The sequence below is a fragment of the Phymastichus coffea genome, unplaced genomic scaffold, assembly GCF_024137745.1.
Source record: "Phymastichus coffea isolate CEN01 unplaced genomic scaffold, Cenicafe_Pcof_1.1 PCOF00082, whole genome shotgun sequence".
In the NCBI taxonomy this organism is placed as follows: domain Eukaryota; kingdom Metazoa; phylum Arthropoda; class Insecta; order Hymenoptera; family Eulophidae; genus Phymastichus; species Phymastichus coffea.
In genome coordinates this window covers 78,053-95,409 of record NW_026706893.1, presented here as the reverse complement: position 1 = coordinate 95,409, position 17,357 = coordinate 78,053, and the positions used below count along the sequence as shown (strand labels likewise).

Below are 17,357 nucleotides of genomic sequence, written 5' to 3'. Positions count from 1 at the left end.
CAATCCTTGAGACCGTCCGCATCAACTATTGTCAACCCAAGTCGAAGTCGCGTAATGGTACGCTACTCGCCCCCCTACCAAGTTAGATTAGGTAGACCATCGTGAGCGATTGACCTTGAGCTGACCCGGGGAAATAAGTTGGTTTAATAAACTCGAGTCCTTATTAACTCATTGTTATTATTGACTTTGCCCGTTTGATTACCTTATCCCCCGTAGCTTTCGCGGTCGGTCCCGAGATTAGCGAACGCGTTTATATAAATTAATTGCCATTTCGACAATCGCTATCACAAGCCACGTAACCAGTCGATCGGGATCCTCTCCTGCCTATTGGATTTTCAACGAGGCGTCCTGGGACGCCGCTCCGATGTACCCGCTTCTGAGACAAGAGCCTCGTGCCCCGAACATCAACGTACGACGACGACGAGGAAGGAGACAGCGGGGAAACCACCCGACAACTACAGCGACCAGGAACCCACACGACAGCCGATGCTGCAGCGCTACCTGCCCTCCTAACGCGAGGACACGGTAGCTGGCGCCCAAATAAAATAAAAGCTGCATACATCGGCTGACTGCGCCGCTGGCGGCGGTCGAGGCCGGAAAAATTGACTAATACTTTATTTTTCCCCTCCCCTTGACTCGTCGCATCTTTACCGAAGATATTTTATTTGAAGACAGGGACAAGATGGTGAGAGCGTATGTCAGACTATGGTTTGGACTCTCCAACGATACACCCGTTAGCTATTTCCATACCCCGACGAACGAGACTGGCCTCGGAATACTACCTATTGAATGCCAAGAGCCTTTTTCGGAGAGAGAGGTTCTTGTGAATCATTTTGAGGCAGAAAAAGGAAGTTATTGCTGATCCCTATTTGGTATCTGAAATAAGAGTGCGTATCAAACAACTTAGCGAGAAGGGATCACCTACCTCTTCGCCGATGATATCAAGCAGTGATGGGCCAACCCTTGCCATCAGACAATCGAGTAGATCCTCGATACGGTCTGTAATTGAAAGAATCCAGAAAGATGACCAATCAACACCAGTGGGTCACAAATGGGACCAGCCTGCTCATTGGCAGAGATTACATAGTCCGCCATAAATTGAGAATGCTCCCTGCTGACTAAATCAAGAACTACCCGGGGAGTTACGGTGATCAGATCCGCCGAGCGGGATGCACGATATTGGAAATCATCAGCTATTTTCTCCAAATATGCCCCCGCACCCACGACAGCAGAATTTGTAAACACGAAAATTCCATTGGCATTCCAGTGGTAGTATCTAATGTTTCTTTTTTGGAAAAATAAGATCTCCCGTTAATCATAACATTATTTGGATAATAATTCAAGGCTTGAGATAATAATTGAAATCAATATTCTCCTACAATGCGTATGTTGGCACTGTCTGCACTGCAATAATATATCAACGTTGAAAGAAAATAAATAACTCATACTTTTTTAAAAAGTTACAAACGATTGAATATCACCACTAACGAAAAGTGAAATTCAGATTTACCCATTTTAAATTCACACACTCTCGCTTGAATAACTCCTCTGGAACGTCAGAAATTGGAAATATAGTCATTACAAAAGTTGTAGGGTTTAGAGGGAAGCTTCATATGGTAACCATGGATTTGTCCTTGAACTCAGTCTTCAAGGTCATATGAAGGTCAACTTTTTTTAAATAGAAGCCCCTAATTTTGATTATGGAAATGAAAAGAACGGAAAATTTTACGTTCAGAACGATTAAGGATCCTAAAGTCATTTCAAGGTCGAAAAGACAGTTGAGATAGAGATCCATCTTTATTAGGCCAAAAACGAAAAAAAATGGTTAATATAATACTTGTTGGGTTTCGACAACAATAACAAAAACAACAGCAACAACAACAATAATAATGATTTTATAGTGATCAAATAGCGACGTGTTCAATAAAAAAATTATAATGATAATAATAATAAAATTGACGATAAGTGAAATTGAAAGCTTAATAATACAAATTTATTCTAGAACTCTTAACAACATACACTTTTTAATAGAAAAAAGTTAACCTTTTTAAAGACAAATCCGAGGTCACCATGTAACACTTCCCTCTAAATCTTACAACTTTTGTAATGACTATTTTTCCGATTTCGGTAGTTTCAGAGGAGTTATTCGAGTGAGAATGTGTACATTAAAATGGGTAAGTTTACATTATTTTTCTCTATCCTCTGATAAAGAAGTAATAGATGCCATATGAAGCATTTTATTCATGATCTTATTGAGATGTGATCACGTGATATACTGCTATGTGATGACAAAGAAGCGTGTATGTATATATGGTTTTGAGTTGAGATTTAGTAGTAAAAATTCCATTTGTCATAATTAATACGGGTCATTTTGGAGATAATGAAAGTAATGAAAAATAGGTTGCAGTGATATTTTTTAACACTCATTTTATGAAATTTGCAGCTAGTAAATCGTTTGGTAAAAGCAAGAGATCATACTTTGGAATTATTTTGATTATTTTTTATTATAAATTGATAATTTGATATTTGAATGTGTAAGATTGAAATAAATGTTTTAATGTAATCTTTATTCAAAAGGTAGAACGTTTAATAGTAATTTGACCCGTATAATTAAAAAAGAACTAAAGATTATTTGGAGCAGTATTCGATATCATCCCTGTTGGAAATAATTTTTGCGTAAAACTGATGCACCCAGTTATTAGCAGTTTGAAATATCTTATCAACGTCAAATTTTAGAATCGTATAAAAATTATTAGCAGTTTCTTTTCTATCATTAATAATTATATATAGTTATTAATGTTATAGAATATTTCAAAATGCACCTTTCTATTATAAAATAATTTGCTATTAATTGCAGTTATGAACAGTTTTTAAATCAATTTCAAAGATATAAGTAATTGTTTACAACTGTAATAAATAGTCAGTTATCATATATGATAACTAAGATTATTTTAAACACTTATATATTGTTGTTATCATTTAATTTTGTTCGCCTATAAGTACTTTTTGTGTCTGGTATTGCAAATTAATAATTATAATTAATAATAGTTACTAATTTTTTATCCTAATAGGTAATTTCTGGTCATTGTTATTTGTAGTTATTTATATTTATTTGCATCTATTATTTCTCAAAATAAATTTGTCTTGCTGAACAAAAACACAAATGACCGATAGTAACTGAAAGAAACTGTTATTATTTAATAATGATAGTATTCTAACAGAAAAAAACTGTTTATAATTGTTATATGTATTCAAAATCTAACGTTTATAAATGGCTAGATATTCTAAATAACTGTTAGCGAATGTTACTAACTAATGATTTCTCTTATAATTTTATGCATAAATTATTTTTGACATGAATAAATCATGAATTTGAAATATGCGGAACTGTGTTACTAATACACATTTTTTCGCTGTGATGTGTTTTGTAAAAAATCTATCTTTGAAGAAAGTGATTTGCGTTAAATATATTAATCAATAAATATTTTGATCTTTATAAAGGAAAAAGTTCTCATAATATAAATTTAAAAGTAAGAATATAAAAAATTTCTCCAAATATTCAGCAGTTGTGAAATCGGCTTTAAGTATTAAGACAGGATAATTTACAATAAAAAATTGTACCTTAAGTAATCGTAACAAAGTATTCAGATTTATGACTTCATTCGAATAATCGATTGCTCAAAAAAATAATTACTCAAATTAGGTAGAAAATTAAAAGCAATCATATTTCATTTTATAAAATGGATCTCATCATGATCATACAAGGTAAAATAGTAAAAAGGAAAAAGCATAAATACTCATAATGTATTATATATTTGAGATAATAATCATTTACAAATTTTAATATAAACATTCGTGAAATAATTAAACTTTATAAAATTTTAATAAAAAAAATTATGACGATTTTTTTTATATTTGAAGGTTAAATTAATAATCTATAAGCATAAGCTTCCAATATTGCGAAAAAGTGAAATTACTAGATATGGAATCAGTAAAATCATTCACTCTAAGTTTACAAGTAATTCACTTGCAAATATAATATTAGTACAAAACAACATATACAATATTTAACTGTAAATATAATAATTAGATGTAAATAATAATATAAACTTTTTTGATCAATAGAAGTTTCTCATTTCTATATTTTTTACATGATTAAAACATCTAAAATATAGAAACTTCGGACTGACCAGTTCAACATCGATTATTCGATGAGAGAATAATGTGTAAAATAATGCTCTTCGAAAATGAATAGTATATTACAAAAGACGATACTATAAACCTCAACATTCTTAATAATTTTACTCTAAGTGTATCCTCGTGCAGCTCATATTTTTTTCATATTTTTTATGTGTTGCTGATATGCAGTGATAAATATAGAGTAATATACAATATATTTAATATTTTTTAAGTATATACCTTACAATAATTTTAAATAATCCTCTACTAGATAGCATTATTTGTACACTCAAAGTATAGCAAATGCTATATAGCAATGAATATTCTTCGTTCAACTACATTTTTGACGAAGTTTATACTATATGACTAATAAAAAAAGTTGCAAAACTTGACATTTACAATATGAATTTAGAAAATTACGAATTTAGCTAAAAAATTTGAATAAATTTGTGTTACTAAACATCTAGATGATCCATGTAATTTTGAAAAACAATATTCAGGAAATAATTTAATAAAAGTATAGTCAATCTTCATAATAATAAATAAAAACAGTCATTTTTTTATCCGTCATTGCTTACCAATCTTAAAGTCAGTATTCTTCCGTTGCAAGTAAAGTACGTATAACTCATATAATATATACAAGATGAAAAATAATCATGAGTACCTCAGTAAACGAAAAATCACATACTAAAAAAATCACCTCAAATAAGATTGTCCTCGGGCTTTGGTGGATGACGCTTGGCTATTGCCTCTGCATGCTTGAGAGCCTTCTTATGTGCCTCCTTGGCTCGCTCGACATCCTTGGTGTCGATAACTCGACCGTCCTTTCCAAGGGGTGCCTCCGGACCTTTGTAGCCAATTGGGGTGTGCTGATAGAGTAAATGAACTATCGGTGGATTATGAAAGTAAATCTGTTTGTTGGTTTCTTGATTTTCTTCGGTATTTTCTTGTTTCCATTGTTCCTCTTTTGCCTTAGCCAATTCAATTGCCTGTCTGTATGCGGCAAAATGAGCTTCCCTAGCTTTTTTCACCTGAAAATTTTAATCAGTGTTAGTCATGGTCCAACATACCTTATCAAAATTTTATCGTGTGAGATAAAATTCGATCTCATTGATTGACTACTTATACGTGATTTAGTACGGAATTGCACTTTTTTGTACTAGAATATTTGAGTAGCTGCGTATTTATATTAAATATTACTCTTGTTGTATAAGTTACTACTTTCTATTTTTCTAAAAGTTTATCTTTCAAAAAAATTTTCAAGTTATTATTCATTGAAGTAAGCAAATTGTCAGAATCTGTATATCTCAAAATATTAACAAAAATTGTCTCGCTTAATCAAGTTATGAAATGTATTACATAAAATATTTAAAAAAGTTCGTTTATTTAACTTACATCATTAAACATTTGACTATGAACGACTTTCCGTGATATAATGATGGACATAAATATGTCTAATTTTTGAGAAAATGATAGAGAACTAAGCTAATATAGCAATTTTTTAAGTAGTTCTCTTTTATGTATTTTATTCGAATATATAACGCTCGATCGAACGATTTCTCTTAGATAAGACTTAGATTTCGCAATAATTAGTTCCACGTATACATGGTAAAAATTTGCTCGCGTCATTTGCATAATAAATATTATTATCGTCGTGATTACTATTTTTATTTCAAACACAACGGCGAAAAGATAAGATTCAAATTACTCTCAGTTTGAAATATAAAAAATATAAATCTTCTTCGACTATTTTCTTTTGAAAAGAGAAATTTTTGCAATTTAATTTAAGTGTAAAGAAGTTCTTACCTCAGGAGTTTCAACAACACGTCCAATATGATCAAGCGGCGCTAAAGGTCCCTCGTAGCTTTTCATCGCAATGTATTGTGGGTGATTACCTTCCACTTCGTTGTTAATGTCGGCCTCGACTTTGGTATCTTCTTGCTTGGGTGCTTCAACAACAAGTAGCGCTTCCGCCGCAGGTTGCTCAGGCGCCGCTTCAACTGCAGCCTCGGGTGATTGTGCTGGTGCGGGTTCTTTTGGTACTTCAGCAGCAGCCTCCACGACTGGTGCTGGTTCCTCTTTGTTTTCCTCTTCACCTTGTTTTTGTTCCTCTGCTGCGGCAGCCATCAGCATCGCCATCAGTTCTGGTGTCATTTGCACGGGTTCCGCTACGACAATGGGTTCAGCTTCTGGACTGGCTTTTGCACTCAATTCTTCGGCTTTGAGCTTAGCTTCTTCAGCATTAGATTCAGCCATTTTTCTTGCTAACTCGGCTGCCGTTTCCGCATGGATTGCTAAGTGATTGGCTTTAGCTTCCGCGACTTCTGGTGTGTCAATCACTCGACCGTCTTTAGATAGAGGAGCTGGTGGTCCATGGTATTCGTGGTGAATTATGTCCCATTTGGACTCTCTTCGCCGTTTTACTGCTATCAACCGCCTTCCTGACACCAGCATCACGGTACCCAAAATCACCAATATCACCTATTGGGAAGGCATTCTTAATAAGTGCTTGTAATTCTGTTTTACACTTTTGGAATTATGAATTTTTGATTTCTAATACATTTCTTAAATTAAATAAAATAAATGTACTTGGTGTTGGGCATTAATATTCTTCAAGCTAATTTTCTTTTTAGACTTATCAAAATATGACTTTCAATACAATAACAAATTTTGTAATGAAAAATTTAAATATTCTACATTTATCATATAAAATTTTCATTCACTCGATAAAATGAATCAGGTTTTCTAATTGTTTCATATAAAAGTAAAAAAATATGTAGCTTATTTACTGTTATCGTTATTAGTAATATTTTGATTATTTATCATTTGATTTCCTAAATAAAGAAGTTTAATTTATTAAACGATTGATTACATAATGAAATGCAAGAAGGAAGAAATAATATATAAAACGCTTGTTTGAGCGTAACGTTAAGAATGTTCCGCTATATAATTTCTATTAATGAATGTAAGCGATCAGAAAAAAAGTGTTCAGTATGTTAATCTAATTCCGCAATTGAATGGGTTCGTGACTGAATAATGTTTTATAAAAATGCCTTGATAAAAAATTAGAAAGTATTTGTTATCGGTGCTTTTGTAACGAAGTAATGAAAAGTAGTAAATAAATGTTACTTTTATGGATATTCAGGAAAAGCTTTCATCACGCGATTCTCATAATCACTATATACAATTAGAGAAATTTCAAGATTTATGACCCGAATAAAAATCGTTAAAGTAGTCTGTTCATTATTGATTCATTGTTTAATAAAATGTATACATGTTTAAGAAATAATCAAATACGGTTAAAATTATTTTTATTAGAAAGATCAAAAGTCAATTTTTAATAAATGTACAGAGAAAATAGACTGTGATTTATTTTTCATTAAAAGCTATCGAATTAACTATGCAAACAACTTATGCTAAGCTCCCAAGTTGTCACAAGCTAACCGGCTCTGTAGAATACTTAGAAATGACCGATAACAGGTAATGACGAATGAATTATTGCAAATGAATAATGTATGAGTGTATTGATTTTATTAAATCAGTTGTTGTGATATAGTTCAAATAGACTTAAAAATATGTAGAAACGCTGTATTACTATCATGGCAAACCTATGTATTTATATTTAAACATCTAAATATTTCTCGTCTATAAAAAATACATTGAACACGCTTTTGAATGATTAAAATTAGTGGCAATGTATTTATGGGTGATTAAACATAATTTAACATTAATTAAACGACATCATTTTTAAACGCTTGTAGCGCAAAAATTTCTACGTGTAAAATGTTTACTCCTTATCTTTAATGACAGCAAAATTAAATTTAAAATAGACTATTTTTCTAATTATATGCACTTTGTCTAGATTCTATTTATATTAGATTTTAACAAATTTAAACAATATCATTTAACAATATGTAGTTAGAATAAAATCCTGTAAAATTCAACTTAAGGTTATACAGTTTCGATTGCAAAAGATCATGTGCTTCAAAACCTCGTGCTTTGTTATTTCAGAACATCCACATGCCTTTCGACCGGGGTTGAGTATTGTGAGTTTTATCAATAATAAAATATAATAAGGAAAATATAAAAATAGTTTACTTTATACGAAATGAAAATATGTGTATTAATAATTAATGTTAAAAGAGTATTTCTAAAATAATTATATCAATTACGCGAGCAGGGGAGGGGGAATAGTGTGAAATAAGTTCCCGGTTCCTATATCTATATCGAGTGTTCAGACATTTATTCCTAGCTGCCTTCCTATTACTCTTGAATGAATAATAAAATGGTTTTTTTAATGATACATTAAAATATTTTATAGTTGAACTCTGATTCTGACATTTCGTCAACACAGTGTCAGTATACCATTCCTGATGGACGCCAATACTATCCTCGAAAAAATATTCACTTGTTAAATTCTAATTAGTACACTTTTTCACAAAACATTTCACAATTTGTAATTATTCCAAAATTAGATTAAAACTTTAGTAAAATACTTGAAAACTATAAAAATCTTACAAGGTTGAATTATAAAAGAAAGTTAGATTAGGTAAAGCATTACAAAAGTTGAATAATAATCGCGAAAAACTTACAAGTACTTTCATGGCAAAATCGGTAATCCTAAGACACCGTAGAGAAGAAAGAACGACTGGGTGAGAAGTGTGCCTAGTCATCGGTAAGCCGTAGCTTTTATAGCAATCGGGGATAGCTAGCATGAGTGCGTGATACGCGCGTTACCCTACCATGCGTGTTGATTCAGTACGTCCTCCGCCTTCTCGACTTTTCCATCTCTCTCTAGTTGCAAATGTGGGCGCGAAAATATTCCGCCTTAATTGCCCCGAGATGCGAAAAAAATCGCGAGAGGCGCGACCGAACCGGCGGCGGGCCCCCCTATCCGGTAGCACAACTATCCGTGCGCGTTACGGCACACCGAATTACGAGTCGCGCCGCTGCTACGTGTTTATTTTGTTGCCTGCGTAAAATTATATTTACTTTCGAAAGTAAGCGACGAGTCATACGACGAGATTGTGGCGGAGAGGGTGCTGTTCACTCTTAGCGCTATGTTCTCCTTTTTTTGCTCTTTCGGATTTCACTGGAGCGGTAGAGATCTACATGGCTCGTTATGCCGAAGCCACATACCAGAGTCACACGTTTCAAGTCTGCACGAACACCAGCCAGTTGTGCTCTCTTCCGTATTGGTGAGTTCGTCCTTTTAAATAATAGAGCTTATTCATTTTATTGCATGCTACTAATATTGTTTAATGCTTACTCGCATTTCTTATTTTTCAATAAATAACTCACGTTCAACTCAAATTTAATATACTCTAAAAGAAAGAAAAAGTTTCTAAAGGATCTTTCTTCCACGTGGAAACGTGTTACTAAATATGCTGAAGTACCTTTATACTTTGATCTCGTAGTTGTATTCGTTAGATAAAGTTGATAATATGAACTATTCATTAATTTTCATGTAATTCCTCATACCTCTTTTTGTACCAACTATAATGAAGCTTTCAGTGTGGTGTTGATATAATGACGAGTCTTGTCGAATAACATTGCATGGTTCATTAACTATTCACAATCAGATTCCCATACATCTACTGATCTTCACAATCTATATCAGTGAATTCAAAATTGAATGACGTATAAAAAAAATTACTTAAAATGAAATTAAAAAATTACGTATATATTGGTATGAAAACACCCGAAATTCTACATTATCCAAGTTATCGTTATCTAACTTTACATATATATTTTGGAATTTTATAGAGAGTTTCGAAATGCATTATTTTATCAAAGTCATTTTTCAATTTTTGAATGGTTCTTGTATTTCTTTTATATTAAAAAAGCAAACACATTTATAAATAATAGTAGTTAAATATTAATTACTTCTTTCTGGAAGAGAGCGAACGTGCACGGTTCACCATGATTTGTTTGGAACTTACAATCCTGTTTAACATTTGATATTTGCTTAGTTACATTCATCGAATTAAAGTATATGATAATAGAAATAATTTATAATTTGTTTATAATATTATTAGATAGAAGGTGAATCAAATCATTTTAATAGAAAACAACTGTTGACAAGGATTGAGTCGACAAAAATTATATTGTTTCAATATTTCTTTATAAATTATCTGAAAAAATGCTTGTTTTGGAAAATTAGCTTACTTTGAACAAACATGCGATGGAATATCATACGTTTTCAACGATTCATAATTTTTGAACAAAGTTGTTTTTAATCGAAAGAATTTAAATTCATCTTATATTTAATGTTATTATAAAAATCCTCAAATCCACATAGCTTAGATTAAGAACTATATTATTCGTTATTTCTTCAATTTGATGTTGATAGCTTAAAACTATGGAATTATCGAAAAATGAATGAATATTCGCGCTTTTTATATTTTATGATGTTTGAAGATATTTCCTAAAGTTACAAACAAATAGTCGATTTAGAAATGTAACATTTTAATGATAAATTTAAGTGCTACAATAACTTTTGTGAAAAAAACATTTGCGCATCATTTGGAAAAGCAGATATTCTTTAAGATTGGAAATAAATGACAAAGATGTAATTTAAAAATTATTAATAGTATTTAAATCAAACAAATTAGCTGTTGAATGATAATTTTCAAACGAAATTGTGTTTGAATGATCGATTTTTACCATATAAAAAGATTTAAAAAGGGCGCGCTTACTTGAAAGTTACATTTGATATTTATAGGTGCCCAAATAAAATGTTCTCACCGCGTGATATGTACGTTATCACTTTATACATAGATAAATAATTTACCCAAACACTGTAAGATAAAACGGATAATGTCAAAACAGGGTTTTTTGAAAAAAAGTTAATCATATGTCAGATTTGAAGTATCAAAGACTTAAATTTTGCAGTTTTAAGATAACATTCCGAAAGTTACCACTAGAACTAAGGCGTACGTTAAAAAATTTAATGACGCTGTGAAAGCATTTCCGTTTCAAATGCTGTAGGAAACTAGTATTTTTTAAAACACATTATCAATACTCTTCCATATTTATTGATCTATTTATTTCCGTACTTATTTCAATCCAACCATTTCAGTGTTTATATAATACATCTAGCTTATATCCAGAAAGTCACAAGTATTGTTGATTTAAATTAATTAATTACTAAAGATACATGCAATAAAATAATTAATAATGAATTGAAATTGTTTAACTTCAGTAAAGGTGAGTTGAAGATAGCATTATTAAACTAAAATTATGGAAAAATCATTAATTTTTACTCATGACTGTTGAAATTTCAATCCCTTATATAGTTTAAAAACCAATATATTTTGAAAAGTCATAGCAATTTTGCACAAGTTTGAAATATTAGGAATATATGCGTAAATAAAAGAATTTCGTTAAATTCTTGGGATCAAGAATTGTTTTTTGCAAAACCGTTAAGCGGCATTTTCGTGGCGTAAAGCGCGCGAATGAACCAGCCGAACGCCTTGTAAAATTAAAAATCTACTAAATCTAGAGCACGCAATTCGTATAACGAGCTCGTAATAGGTGTCGTTGCGTAGGACTTGTTTATATTTATCAAAATATGGTTTACTGCGCGCCACTTTGACGTAACGAAGTGCGCGAGCCCCACTAATCCGTGCGCTGCGCACGAATTTTCAATCGTCGATGGCCACGCGTTCACAGCCGTACACATTGGAATCGTATCAATTAAATGCGATAACGCGTGCCGCGCCCGTTCTTAATTTATGTTCTCAAATTTCAGTAAAATATTTTCAGTTGCGTACGAGTTGCAAAAAAAATGTTCGTTTTAGCCTAATAACAGTTGTACGGCAACATTCTTCAGGCATTCCAACCAAGGATACTTGCTACTACGTTCGCTCTAAAGTTTCCGGTTAATAAACATCGAGGAAGTATATATTTAGCAGCATCGCTGGTTTAATAAACCTTTATCAGGCATTTACCTTGAACATTTCGATGGGAAAAGCAAGTAAAACTTGGAAGGTAATTTTCTATAAAAATAAATAAAATCAGATACGCACTTCAAATTTTTTTCTCTAATTGGAGTTGCTAATTAAATCATTAGTATAATTTGATTATTACTTTTTACAAATTTATATTATTTTATAATACACTTTAGATCATGGAAATATAATTGCAACCTTTGTTAAATAATCACTTACATGCGTGGATCAATCATTAATTTAGAATTATTGACATTGAAACATATGTTATATCTATGTAGGTTATATACCTAATATGTTTAGGCGTGGTTACTATTAATACTACTAGTTTTATTCTTTTTTTACGATGATTTCAGATAAAAATAACAAAACCTATCACGAAAGGTCAATTTGGCGTTTGCTTCTTTATGTACAACAATTATATATTACGTTAGTTAGATTGGATAAGTAATAATGTCAAATGCATAATGTTTTTAAATAAATAAGTACTTGGGAAAAACCAATTTATCTTTTCGAAAAATTCAAGTAACATTTGAAAACCCGATTAATTAAAAGTATTTTTATATAGCATCAGTCCTTTCACCTACCACCATATAGTTAAGAAATAATGAATAGATTTTTTACGCAGTTTAGCTGTAAACAATCAATATCTACAATACATTTTAAAGAAATTTAATAATTAAAAGCGTGAATGTAATGAATAAATTTAGCAATCTACAATATCAATGCATAGAATAGTAAATTATTATTTATTTTTTTCAACTTTAATTTTAGGAAAAAACATTTTTTATCACATTTTTTCATATAAGTTATCTAATGAACATCGAATACCTGACATTCCTACACACAAAAACTTTAAAAATTCAATTTATTCGAATAATTTCATGCGTAGGCATGCGTAAATGCAGTATACTGTTACCAAACATTATTTTTACTCTTTCGCAACGCTTTACTTCTATTTTATAAATATTAAATAAATAAACATTTGTATTCTTACACAATTACCAGTGATCTTACATTTTTATTGCAATTATAACCCAATACAGATTACACTCTGTGAAATGATATAAAACTTGACTAGAATCTTTTGTTATTGCCTTAATTCAGTAATATTTTTTCATCTTATTTATCCAATATCTTTTCAATGTATGTTTATTTCGATTCAAGCTTTTACTTTTATTTATTTCGAATATTATATTTATTGTACTATTTTCAATTATACATTTGCTATAAGGCAGTGCTGAAAAACTGTTGATAAATGTAATAATTAAGTATTTAATAATCAAAGAATACTTGCTAATTTTGAGATTTTCTTTTTCTGTACTCATTTGATAAAAAATATTAATTTCACCATCATTTCATACCTCAAAACTCAATATAAATTTACAGCAATATTGATCTACAACAATATTAATATTATAACTTATGTACAAGTTTTAATTTTAATGTTCCAAAATATATTTTTTTAAATGAGATTTTATAGAGTACATACAATTCAAAATGCTTAAATATTCGTCATTTATTAGATAACATACATGAATAAAGTAAAATGTACTTTTTCCTAAGGTGTTTATTTTAAAGTACTATCATTTGGGTTGGATGGCATGAAAAATAATCTGAATATATTTGAAGCAGTGTTTACATAAATTCAAATTAACCGAAGTACATATATAATAAAAATTCGTTCAAGGTTAAAAGTCACGACTGCTTGTGAAAAATATAGTAAAGTGGTTTGACCAGATATATCTCCTTCACCCGATGTAAACATCAATGACCTTGTCAGAATTTGTTTTGCGTTTGACAATAATTTGGCTTCTACTTGAAAAATAATCTCTGTTTCCATGCAGTAATGACGCAGAATGAATTTACTACTATTAATTTATTACTATTCCAACTACTATTTCAACCAACATTTTAAACTTGTAATAAATCATAACATTTTTGATTATTTAATAGAAAAAGTAAGAATAATGTAACATTCTATTTACGATGAGCTATTAAAAAAAAAGTCACTAAACTAGAATTAAAACCAACCGGAAGCAAATAAGTTCTGAATTAAATAGATCATAGATAGAATTACTTACTTAGCAAAGAATATTGATCAAATAACTAAAAATTAACTTATAACAAATGAAAAGTCAAATACGACAAAATTTAAAATGTTCATAAGTCTTTGTGAAAACGTTTACGAATCCATATTTAATAAGGTATTAGGCATAAAGTTTTAATCTATGTATATGTAACATATTTCGTAATTCTGCTAGAAATTTATCAGATTGTACAAGGATTACGTTAATACTTTACCAAAACGAAAATTTTATTATTCAAATGGTATCAATGATTCAACGACATTAATGATATAAACGATTACTCGTATCATTTCAAAAAATACTACAAAAGTATACTTTCTAATGATTATAGAATATTTTGGAATACCTGTTACAATTAGAGTTTCTTGTAACTTTAGTACACAATTTTGCATAACGTACGTGAATAAACGTTTAAATTCTTGATTTAACGTTGAGTATCATGAAAGAATTTTTCTCACACTGACTCAAAATCGCATTTTAATCGTTTTCTTTTATTGTAATCATTTCATATACTCTTCCGATACTGCTTTATTTTAAAAATGATATGCAAATCTCGCCACGAACGCGAGTTTTTAAATAATTTCAATTTAGTTAAAAGATATCACACTATTGTAAAAAAGAGTTCTAAGCTTATGTTTTCTTTGAAGGTAAAAAATAGTACATTACGCTACTACGGAGTACGATAGGCAATGTACGCATCGTGTAATGTTTTACACAGTGCGTCTTTTTGTACTTATGCTCCCGCGTGTATCTTGTTTTCCATAATCCCCATAAGAGGGTGATGTTGCTCTCTCAGCAGACAATACAAAATAAAGTGCACTATGAATACGCTAGGTACTTCACTTTCAGTCTGTTCATACGGTTTTGTGCTACATAGGTAGTGGGAGGAAAATTGTATAATAATTCATCATGAGTAGTTTATTATATTGATAAAATATCAGATATTTGCTATTGATCCGGATGCCAATTTTGTGTTTTTTATATTAACGTATGGAATGAATAGAAATATATATTTAAAATTGTTCGAAGCACCAATAAATATTCATTTTTCATTTTAGTGAAATTCGTAGACATTAAAGTGATCAGACTGGATTTTAATATTATTTGCAATAAAAGAAAATATAAATCATTCTGGATGGACCGGTTACGTTCATTTTTCATTTCGCTACGGTGGGAGATAAAATGCGTCTGAAAAAAATGTACGTCCGACGTGGACATCGGATCGAATTTGAGAGAAAAAAAATAAAAAGAGATCACCAGGAAATCACTACCTCTCGCATGTGGCACTGAAAGAGCTCGGAACGCAAACGCGTGGGCGCGCGGATTATCCCATAAAACGAACGTGCACACATGCGCGCTCTTTACTTGAGCTGGTAAAAGAGAACGCGAGAGCAAGAGAAATGGACAGGGCGATAAGGCTCCGAGCTCTTGATATTGGATTGCGCAAACGGAGAGCAGCGTGTGTATACGTAACTGCACGATGGACATGCAATTTTAACGTAGCGTGAGCCAGAGAAAAGGCGAATTCCAAACGAGCTAAAACAGCAAAGTAAATAAATAAACTGAATATAAGAGACAAACTATCAAATAAAGAATTGAGCTTCTGAAATTGTTTGTAAGCGATCTGGGGTTCAAGCTTTCTTACTTTTTTTCATGATCAGTGACGAAATTTGGGTGGGTAAGTGAGAACTTTATCTAAATGGTCGGATTTACGAAACGATAAAACGATTTGACACAAGATCGAGAGCGAGCTGAACAGCTACACTCAGCCGACTCTGGGAAGTTGACAGCACCTTGCGGTTTTATCGAGTGATTGATTAATTTTACCTTTGACGAGGTGAAATGCATTGCCAGTCGTAACTGGTGGGTGTGTTATACTGGTTATACGTATTCAGGAAGTACTTAGCTCTATTAGCCAATACTTTTCTCAATTAGTATTCAATAAATAAATATTATATTTTCATCATTTCTACATGCAGAGTTATCTTTTCCGGCTCAATTTCCGATTGCTCTCCTTCGAAGTCAAGTTTAAAGATAGTGATTAGACTAGTTTAGATTGGCTGCCAAAAAGCTTCCTCGTATTAATCACAGTAATTTTTTGTAAATACCATTCACATCTTACTAATCTCACTAATTTCTACTTTCGTATATTTGTATTTATGAACAAAAAATTTTTTATATCCAATTTTAGAGCCAACCCGTTGTGAAAACAATAATAATCAAACAATCATCTCAGGTTACACACGTGTGTTTCGTTGGTGAATATCCAACCTCATCAGATCTTTATTAAAAAACAAAACGAGAAAATGGTTACAATAACAGATATAAACCAAAAAACAAATAATAATCACGCTAAAAAAACATTTACCTCAATTCGCAAGTCACAATCAAATTAAAAATCACAATAAAGTCAAAAATACACTGTCAAAATCATCCTATAACATTCGTTCGAATATTCAAAATTCAAATCGGACAACGACTAAGAAATACTGCAAATCAAAACAGTGTCTGTTGCCTTTTATACCAAAACAGATCACACAATCAGATGTATCCCCTCTCTTAAGCCATGAAAACAGTACATTAATCATCATTGTACATCAAAACAAACTTTAAAAATTTATTATAAATAAATGTGAGATCAGTCAGCTAAAACATCAAATAAACCTTTATATTGTTTACTCAGTAAACTAGTGTCTTCTTGTCTATTTATAGTGTTATAAGACAAATTAATATATATCATTTCCGAAATTAATCTCTTATAATAATTAGACTCTCTATCTAAAATTATTGTGTTGTCCCAGTCAAACGAGTGTGTAGGATAATTTTTTAAATGCATAGGAACAGGAAGAGATTTATCTAAAGGTGTCTTCCTATGTTCCTCTATGCGTTTTTTTAAACTTCTCTTAGTTTGACCAATATATACAGACGGGCAACTATCACAACAAAATTTGTATACTACATTTGTCTCATTCCACTTTTCTGTTACATCTTTACCCAGTTTTATTATATTGTCCAGCTTATGATTAATTAATGGTAAACAATGAACATTAAATTTTCTTAAACTATGGTTGCATAAGTTAAAAAATTTTTTGTGAAAAGGCAACGTTAAAACCATCGATTTAATATTCGTATTTTT

The 17,357-nt window shown here is 30.9% G+C and overlaps 1 protein-coding gene across 1 annotated transcript; it reads right to left on the bottom strand.

Annotated features, from left to right (window-relative positions):
• Positions 1 to 4,775: 4,775 nt before the first annotated feature.
• On the bottom strand, positions 4,776 to 16,711 carry LOC131668690 (neurofilament medium polypeptide-like). Its single transcript, XM_058943060.1, has 3 exons — positions 16,590 to 16,711; positions 5,986 to 6,660; positions 4,776 to 5,210 (listed from the first exon to the last, which is right to left on the bottom strand). Exons 2-3 carry the CDS (start codon positions 6,631 to 6,633, stop codon positions 4,881 to 4,883), a joined length of 978 nt encoding a protein of 325 aa, XP_058799043.1. The 5' UTR covers positions 6,634 to 6,660; positions 16,590 to 16,711; the 3' UTR covers positions 4,776 to 4,880.
• Between the last annotated feature and the right edge of the window lie 646 nt (positions 16,712 to 17,357).